This window comes from Rhinoderma darwinii, chromosome 3 (assembly GCF_050947455.1).
Source record: "Rhinoderma darwinii isolate aRhiDar2 chromosome 3, aRhiDar2.hap1, whole genome shotgun sequence".
Lineage (NCBI taxonomy): Eukaryota > Metazoa > Chordata > Amphibia > Anura > Rhinodermatidae > Rhinoderma > Rhinoderma darwinii.
Window position 1 is genome coordinate 242,875,079 of NC_134689.1, and position 10,145 is coordinate 242,885,223.

General features: G+C 44.6%; 1 protein-coding gene across 1 annotated transcript in view; it reads right to left on the bottom strand.

Moving 5' to 3' along the window:
• NME6 (NME/NM23 nucleoside diphosphate kinase 6) overlaps positions 1-10,144 on the bottom strand; it is a 28,696-nt gene extending 18,552 nt beyond the window's left edge. The window contains exons 1-2 of the mRNA XM_075857609.1: positions 9,859-10,144; positions 5,484-5,589 (exon numbers count right to left, since the gene is read on the bottom strand). Of these exons, the coding sequence (XP_075713724.1) occupies positions 5,484-5,576 (93 nt within the window). The 5' untranslated portion in view covers positions 5,577-5,589; positions 9,859-10,144. The remainder of the gene's footprint in view (positions 1-5,483; positions 5,590-9,858) is intronic.
• Between the last annotated feature and the right edge of the window lies 1 nt (position 10,145).

The window sequence follows — 10,145 nt, forward strand, 5'->3', positions numbered from 1 at the left end:
ATTCTATGGCTGTGTGAAGGGAAGCAGAGGATTTGTAGCTCTGTATCAGAAGAAAAAAGATCTGACCCCTGTAAAGATAGATTATTACATTATTCAGCACAGAATTTTGGACCCATTTGCGTAAAACTAAAACACTAAGCACACTGAACTCAAAAGTCAAGGCAGAATACAAGTCCTACAACATTGCTATATGGCATGTTTACTAATATGATAAACAAGATCTGTTACATATTTATTTCAGCTCTAAAAGGTAATTCATATGTGGCAAATACGTTGCAAAAAAAATATCTGCGACTGAAAAATCCTTTCCAGACATGTGAAGGGGTTATTTCTGCAGCATGTGAATGGATTTCCGCAAACACCATTCACATAAATTGGACAGTGGCAGAAATTTCTGAAGCAAATCTGCCGCATGTGAACACGCCCTAATCAGTGTTATCACAAAATATTTTCTCAGCCTCTCACAGAAAATGTTATTTTTGTGGAAATAACCCATAATGAATATTGATGAGCAGCTGTTTATTAAGATACACAGGTGATAGATCACAATAATAGAGGTGTATGTTGAAGGTATATCCAGCACTCAGTATAAAAGTTATAGGGTTTATTAGGTCATGTTAAAACAAAAAGATTAAAAGAAAAAATCCCGGGACCATGCTTACGCGTTTCAGACCAATGAGGTCCTTAATCATAGCTTCTGCTTTTATACCGAGTGCTGGATATACCTTCAACATACACCTCTATTACCTGGATTACCTGCTGTCGACACAGGACCTTGTTGGGAATATCTACAAGCACCTGCAGCGATTGGATATATTTACACCAACTTGCAACATTTAACGCATTGGAAACGCAGTGGAAATGTGGTGAGCGAACTTTTTGTAATACTTTCATTTTTTCGATAGATCACAACGTAAGTTATACGAAGAAAATAACCATAACATAATGCAGAATATTTTTATTATATCATTCTACAACTTCTGCAAAAACATAGAAAACTGGCATTTTGAGGACAGATGTCCTTTAAAGGGGTTGTCCACGCACGGACAACTGATGACCTATCCACAGGCTAGGTCATCAGTATATGATCAGTGGGGGTCCGACACCCATCAGCTGCCTCCGGGCGCCAGATGTTATATATATTCGGAGTCAGAAGCAGATGGCTCCAGTCACGGAATAGCAGCCAAACTGCAGTACTGCTTCTATTCAAGTGAATAGGAGCAGAGTTGCTGATCTGCAGCATGTCCGTTATGCAGTACACGGAGCCATCTTCTTCCGGCTCCGAATGCTGTATACCCTTCATAACATCTGATGCCCGGAGGCAGCCGGAGCAGCTGATCGGTGCAGGGTCCGGGTGTTGGACCCCAACCGATCATATACTAATGACCTGTCCTGTGGATAGGTCATCAGCTGTCTGTGCGTGGTCAACCCCTTTAATTAAAATCTTCCAGATACATGAATTTCTGTACATCATTTGTTATAAAGGAGTAGAACTGGGATATATAAGCCCAGTCAAATAACACATGTACAGATCCAGAGGTCATGGAAGTTGCGGTCAAGAGAGATCACATGTGAGACAGACATTCAGTGGAGACCAGCCACAGAATTAAAACACACTATACAGTATATAGACCCAAGGTGCGTAACGTTTTCTAGTCCGAGGGCCACATTGTCAGATTATGTCACTCACACGGCCTGCGATAAAACTTAAAGGGGGTATTCCGATATGAGGCATTTAAGTCATATCGACAGTAAATGTCAAATGTATGGGAGTCCTAGAAGTGTACCCCCATACCTATCGGGAGAATGGGGGTCCCCTGCACTCCAGAGAAGAGGAAACGAGGTGGCCAGACATGCATGCAGCTATCTCCATTGTAGTTTATGGGAGTCACAGAAACAGCTGAGCAACTCCCATAAACTACAATGGAGAGAGCCAAATGCATGCACAGTCACCTCTTCGCCTCGTCTTCTCCTCTCTGGAGTGCCAAATCTCTCAGACATTTATCACATATCTTGTGGATAAGCCATGTTAAAATGTCTGAGCCAGGAATACCCCGTTAACTGCTGAATGATGCATAACGTATATGCTCATCATGAGGGTCAGGATGTTGCCGCATCATGACGAGCATACAGCGAGTGTGCCCGTGTGATCAGGAGCAGGACAACGGCTGTAATACACAGCCACAGCCCCGCTCTAATGGCAGCGATAAGAGAAACCTCTGATCTCCGCCGTTAACCTCTTGAATGCCCCGATCAAAGCTGATGACGGCATTCAAAAGGGAAAGAGTGAGGAGGGACGCCCCATTGATCGCATCACAGGGAATCCCTGTGATACAATCAGGGAACATACCTTCTATGGGCAGACAGTCCGGGGTCCATTGAAGGACCCAAGGGTGGCCTTACCATATTTCCTGCTGTTAGGGTATACTTAGGTATGTCCTAACAACTGCCTGTGTACTATCAGTACACAGGCAAAGCACTCTATGTGATAAAAAAAAAAAGTTAAATTAATTTTAAAAAAGTAATGTTAAATAAAAAAAATGTGTAAAAAAAAAAAAAATGCACATTTATTACAACAAACATAAGGGAATATTCACATATTTGGCATCGCCACGACTGTGACAACCTGCACAAAAAATATATTGCATCATGTAGGATGATCGGTGTATGCTGCAAAAAAGTACAAGTAAAAACTGCAGCTGAACTTTTTTTATGCATGTTTCACAAAATAAAAATGTATATTAACTAAATGATAATGTAAATGTACCAAAAAACGGCACCTACAGAAAGTACATCTCGTCCTGCAAAAAACAAAGTCTTATACAGTTACATGAAACAAAAAATAAAAAAGCTATCAGTGCCGGGATGCAAAAAGGAAAAAAAATTAAATAAAATCAAGACATATTTCCGTCCTCAAGGAGAAAATTGTTCCGGTCCTTAAAGTGTAACTAAACCTTCAACAAACTTCTGACATGTCAGAAGTTCTGATTGGTGGTGGTCCGAGCACTGAGACCCCCACCGATCGCTAAAACGAAGCGGCACTATGACATGTCAGAAGCTTGCTGAAAGTTTAGTTACCCTTTAAAGGGTTATTCCCAAGTGAAGACTTATTTTTGTTTTCCTGAATATGCAACATACTGCCAATTATTAGTTTATTATTGGAAATGCTTTATTTGTATTCATTTTCTAAGTGTCTTTTTTTCTAGGCCTTTTAACGCAGCCACTTGCTGTTCTATTTTCGAAATGTGGGCAGAAGACACGATGTCAATAAAGCTGCTGTGCTCTCTGTTAGGGCGGATTTACACGAGCGTGTGCGTTTTTGCGCACGCAAAAGGCACTTAACAGCTCCGTGTATCATCAGCTAGGATGTGCGGCTGCATGATTTTCGCGCAGCCGCCATCATTATGACACTCCGTTTGGATGTTTGTAAACAGAAAAGCACATGCGAATAACGCGCGTCCCACGGAAGTGCTTCCGTGAGGTGCGCGTGATTTTCACGCACCCATTGACTTCAATAGGTGCGTGATGCGCGAAAAACGCACAAATATAGCACGTCGTGAGTTTTACGCAGCGGACTCACGCTGCGCAAAAATCACGGACAGTCTGCACTGCCCCATAGACTTGCATAGGTCCATGCGACACGCGTGAAAAACACGCGGGTAGCACGGACATATATATCGCGTTAGTGTAAATCCGCCCTTAGTGTGCACGCCCGACGCTGCTAGCTACCCTGCAAGTACTACACTAGCAGCATCGGGAGCAAAGCGCTCTCTCTATGTCTGTGTCTATCTGTCTGTGCGCTGTAAGGCACGTTCACGATGACACGGCTGTCGCCGGGATACAACGCGCATGTGCCCTCAGGCATCTTCACAATGACATGGTCGTCCATTCTAGAAAATAAATCACTGCGCAAGCGCGGCCACCGCTTAAGGAAATCAGTGGTGGCCGGATCCCTAGGCAACGAGAAATATACAAAGGGGGCGGTCATTAAGATGGAGCCTTCATATCTCCAAAACTACAGCTTTTTAATAAATAAAAGGTATTTGCAAAAGTGCAAAAACTTTTAGTTGATTAGCTTTTTAGGATTATTTATCAAGACGGGAATACCCCTTTAAGTGGTTAAATGAGCCTGTGTGTAGAACTGATGGTCAACGTCTGTGTAAGGGCCTGTTCACATCACCGGTCGTTTTCCATTCCGGGGTTCCGTCTGAGGTTTCCGTCGGGTGAACCCCGCAACGGAAAGTGAAAGTGAAACCACAGCTTCCGTTTCCGTCACCATTGATATCAATGGTGACGGAAACATCGCTAATAGTTTCCATTCGTCACCATTCCGTCAGGTTTCCGGTTTTCTGATGGAATCAATAGCGCAGTCGACTCCGCTATTGATTCCGTCGTTATAACAGAAACCTGCCGGAATGGTGACGAACGGAAACCATTAGCAATGTTTCCGTCACCATTGATATCAATGGTGATGGAGACGGAAGCTGTGGTTTCACTTTCCGTTGCGGTGTTCACCCGACGGAAACCTCAGACGGAACCCCGGAACGGAAAGCGAACGCTGATGTGAACAGGCCCTTAGTGACAGTTTTACCTAGAATGCTCTTTTAAAAAGGAGTTCTCACACCACAACAATATATCACCTATTCGTAGGATACATGATAAGTGTTTGAACCCCGGGGGTCCTACCAGGGGTCCCGAGTCCCCTGAAAGGACAGAGCGGTGGTTGCGCTGCTGCTTTATTCATTCTCTATGTGACTGCTGGAGATCGCCAATCTATGTACTAAGCGATCTCCGGCAGTCCTGTAGAGAATGAATGGAGTGGCAGCGCGCATGCGCGACCGCCGCTCTGTCCTTTCAGGGGTCTCGGGACCCCATTCTCTTGAACTACCATTTTTTGAGATTTTTGCCTGCAAATGTTGCAACACATAGCTCTTTGTTGCGGGTTTTACCTCCCCATTGAATTCAAAGGAGATAACCCGCAACTGAAAAGCAGCAGCGATTGTGCAGCCTAAATTGATGACATTTATAAATTGATGAGCATTTCAATTTATGAAAGGTTTTTTTTCGGCAGATTTTTTTCCACTGTGTGTGAAGGAAATTTGTTCAAATCTCACCCACACTGCTACTGTATTAACCTGCAATGAAATCCTTTGTGGAAAATCTGCAGGGTTTAGGTTTAGTGTGTTCCTACCCTAAAGCTTTTTACACTGCTGTTTTAGAGCGGTTTTTTTTTGTTTGTTTTTTGCTGCGATTACTGCGAAACCCCTGAAAAATTGCATGGTTTTGCTGCAAATTCACAGTAATCAAGGCAAAAAAAAACCTGCACCTAAACCTCTACATGAAAACCCAGCCTAGGGTAAACTCTCTTTCACTGAGATTTGCCACATGGGAATTGAAAATGCTATCACATGCTCTTTAGTAACAGGCTGCCATCCATAATGGGTACACTGGATTGTCAAATACTTATCCAATAACATACTTACATCAGATATGATTGGATGTGCCACTGCATCTGGCTTTATCACAGCCAAAGTCAGCTGAAGAGAGCGATTCCAGCGAAACGTGGACATGATCATATACAGGAACTCGCTGTAGAATGAGAATATACAATAAAAGGCATCGGAAATTAATGAAAGGATCAAAGGTGTTTTGTTTCACACACACTGGCTTATTTGCCTTAAAAATTAAAAGGATCTGTATGGTTACCGAATCCCTTTGTACACGATGGTGATCGCGTGATTCACAGCTGCCCACCGTTTGCTAAAACTAAGTGGCACGAGTGCTGAGCCACTTGGTTTATGATCTGCTTTTCTAGGGAAGCCGAACAGTTAGTGCAGGGGCTCATAGACTTTCTATTGAGTCCGTACACCAATCGCTCGGGTTTAGGAGAAAAGCGGCTCAGCAATCACCCGAGCTCTTCTGCCGCTTCATTTTAGCAATTGGTGGGGGTCTCAGTGCTTGGACCTCCACCGATCAAAACTTCAGAAGTTTTTTGAAAGTTTAGTTACCCTTTAAAGAAGTAATCTCATCTCATTGATCATATTTCATACATTTCCTGATTGCAAATGATGTATTTTTGATATTCCTGGCAGTCCACTACGTGTTGTTTATGACACCTTTCCAATAGTTACGGCCACCGCAGGAGACCTGCAGCGATTGTGCAGTTGCCTGTGTGCGCTCTGTATGATCCCGCCCATGTTCTCTGGAGCGCGCTTTCTTTGAGCATGTGCAGTGACTTCCAGCCATCTTTCTGCCCCTCTATACAATTAAATAGAATGACTCCTGGGCATGTGCATTAGACCAGGAACAATTCTATTCTGCTGTACTTCAACTCGGCACATAGCAGGCCAGCCAGGCTCCTTGCTGCTCGTCACTATTCAGTATGAGACAGAGCGTCCTGCTTCATCTACAATGCTCCCTTGTTTAGCACGTGATCCAATGTCAAAGTCGCAAGCTTTGCCCTGGTGTCAGGGGTTTGCGTCGCTTCAGATTAACCCTTCATCACACACATTCAATGCATATTGGGATGCATATGAAAGCCAGGGCGGCCACGTCCCACCACATAATGTGACTGCTTCGCTCTGGGCACAGTCACTTTGCATACAAGGTGACACTTTTCGGTTGCTAATGCAAGTAATAAGGAGTTTTTACGGAGATCCCAATAATGTGATGGAAAAGTTTGTACCTGCTAATCATTGCCAACCGGAGCCAATGGGTTGCAAAGGAAGAGAAGCACAGAGCGTCCCGCTCAATCTCCCAGGCTCTTAGGTCTAGCACTGTGACAGTCTTCCCCTCACCTGGCCCTGAGAGTGATCGTTCCTCTATGTCTCACATGACCCTGTGTCCAGCATGGGAGCCAGTATGTAGTAACAGGCCTCTACCTTGTTAAGCCCCACAGAGTAAAATCTACACCAGTGATCTCCGCTACTATTCATGCCAGTTTAATGGCGTAAATAATAAATTTGTCGGACTGAGGTGAACTCACACCCCCTTTTTCCAAATGTGGTGAGAGTGGCATAAAATTCCCAAAAGTTGCAATTTTCAATGCAAATTGTGACTTTTCTACACCAGAAAGCTGGCACAGGAAGGTTGATAAATTCCCCCCTTTAGTGTCCACTTTACATGGTCAAGACCCAACTTCTTATTATACCAAGGTGGGCACAGGCAGCTCATGGTCCTCTTTCATGCAGCTCTTGTCCCCCCCAACTCCATGTCAAACAAGCAGTGGCGTAGCTATAGGGGTCGCAGCGGTCGCAATTTCGACCGGGCCCCAAAGCCAGGGGGCCCGCGGCCCCCCGCACCACATCAATAAAAAGTTACTATAGTAACTGGGGCCACGGGCCCCTGTTACTGTAGTAACTGACAGTACCTACCCGCCTGGTTCTGGAGCGCAGCGGAGGTCCTGACGTCACAGCGCTGTGCGCCGCGCACAACATACCGACCCTGGATAGAGTCAAGACCTCAGCTGCGTCTGAAGAGTAGCGTACGATTAATATCCCTGTCTACTGACAGGGCGACTCATAGTGTGAGCAAGTGAAGGAAATGAAGGGGAAGCAGCTCTCGTACGAGCGCTGCAGCCCCTTCAAAACAGCTGATTGGCGGGGTCCCGGGAGTCAGACCCCGACCCATCAGCTATTGATGGCCTATCCTGAGGATAGGCCATCAATGTTTAGGGACTGGACAACCCCTTTAAACCTACAATGTAGCAGGCTTAGAGTGCCTATGAGACAGGATCACAGATTGTGTGATGCTGTCTGCTGGGCCCTGTATCTAAGCCAATCACATGGTAGGCTTAGATACAGGGCCCATGTGTGATCCCGTCTGATGGGCCCTGTGTATAAGCCTACCACACGGTTGGCTTATATACAGGGCCCCAGTAGACCGTAATCTTGTACTTTATAAGATTACGGTCTGCTGGGGCCCTGTAGCTAAGCATCTTACATAACCAGATGGTTAGATACAGGGCCCATATGTGATACTGTCAGTTGGACCCTGTATCTAAGCCTACCACATGGTAGGCTTAGATACAAAGCTCCAGCAGACAGTAATCTTATACTGTGTAAGATTACAGTCTGCTGGACCCTGTATCTAAACCTACCTTGTGGTAGGCTTAGATACAGGGTCCAACTGACAGTATCACACATGGGCCCTGTATCTCAGCCTACCACGTTACTAATAGTTTTTTTGACGTTTGTGTTTTTTTACAGGTTCGGATGTTGGACTACGTTGGATTTGAGGACTACTTTGATGACGGCTTTTTTTATTATCAATAAAATGGTTAATGAGGGTTGTGTTTTTTTTTTCATTTCAATAAAATATTTTTTCTGTCTTTTTTTTTTAAACATTATTACTACCGCCTTATTAATGTCCGCTGACTGAGACAGCTTCCATTACTAAGGTGGGGCTTAGTATTAGCCAAGGCAGAGGCTAACACTAACCCCCATTATTACCCTGGTACCCACAGCCACCAGGGTACGATCCAGCACTTGACCATCTGTAGTGATGGTCGGATACTGGGGCGGCCGCGGGCTGGTATTATTAGGATGGGAAAGGCCAGAAACAGTGCCCCCCAATCCCCTGGTAATGCTAGCCTGCAGCTGCTTTATTGTATCTGGCTGGTTATGAAAAGCCCACGTCATTTAAAAAAACTAAAAACAAAAAGAACAATGTGGGGTCCCCCCCAATTTTCATAACCAGCCAGATACAATACAACACAGCAGCAACAGCCTAGCATTACCAGGGTGGGAAGGACCACTGTTTTTGGCCTTCCCCAGCATAATACCAGCCTGCGTCCGCCCCAGTGCCTGACAATCACTACAGATGTTCCGGTACTGGTTCGTAACCGGCTCTTCCCAGAACCCTTGGTGGCGGTTGGTACCGGGGTAATGGGGGTTAGTGTTAGCCTTTGCAACAGCATAACATTAAGCCCCGCCTTAGTAATGGACGTTGTCAATCAGCCAGCAGCTATTACTAAGGTGGTAATAATAACGTTTAAAAAAATACAAGGACATAAAAAAAATATTTAATTGAAATAACAAAAACCCACATAACCCTCATTAACCATTTTATTGAGAATAAAAAAAAAAACGCCGTCATTGAAGTCCTCGAATCCGAAGTCCAACAACCAAACCTGTAAAATAACACAAACACACAAAAATAATTAGTAACAAATAAAGAAGCAAAACAATTATTATTCTTACCTTTCCTGAGCCCAGCACTGGAGCCGCAATGCCTGCGAGCTGGGTCCTGTATCTAATCCGATCATGTGTGATACGGTCTGCTGGGCCCTATATCTAATCCGATCATGTGTGATACGGTCTGCGGAGCGGTGTATCTAATCCAATCATGTGTGATACTGTCTGCTGGGCCTTATATCTAATCCTATCATGTGTAATATTGTCTGCTGAGCCAGTGTATCTAATCCTATCATGTGTGATACTGTCTGCTGAGCTGTGTATCTAATCCTATCATGTGTGATACGGTCTGCGGAGCGGTGTATCTAATCCTATCATGTGTGATACTGTCTGCTGAGCCAATGTATCTAATCCTATTCATAGTTTATAGGGTCGTAGTGCTATAGATATGCTGCCTCTAGAGTAACGTTATGGATTGCCACTTTGTAACTAATTGGTGGCGAAAGGTACATGATCACATGATGGAAAGACTGGGTCCTCAGTGAAACATTATCATCTGATTCCTCTATTGTGGGGTCACATGCTGTGATAGTACAGAACCATGACGGACACATAGCAGGCAGTAATGGTGTCTCGTTATTCCATGTGAACCGCACCGGGATGGACATTCTGTATTATCACATATGGGACAAATTCAGTTACGTCCTTGAAGTAAACTCCTCACCTGTCACAGGTGGCCGGCTTCTCTATGGTAACACGGGACGCCTCCTCACGCAATTTCCGTCCCTCTTTGACTAGAGCGCCACAAATGCGCGGCTGCTGCTTAAGTGCTCTTAGAGGTCTGCACTGCAGATGCTAAACGCCATTTTATTGGTGCCTAAACTCAACAGAAGTAACCATTATTCACTTCGCAAACATGGTTGTCGGCATATACTTTACCGCAGAGAGTCGAAGACTTTGTCAGTAATAGCAGTAGGCGCAGGAGTTTACCTCTAGAAAATGCAAAAATGG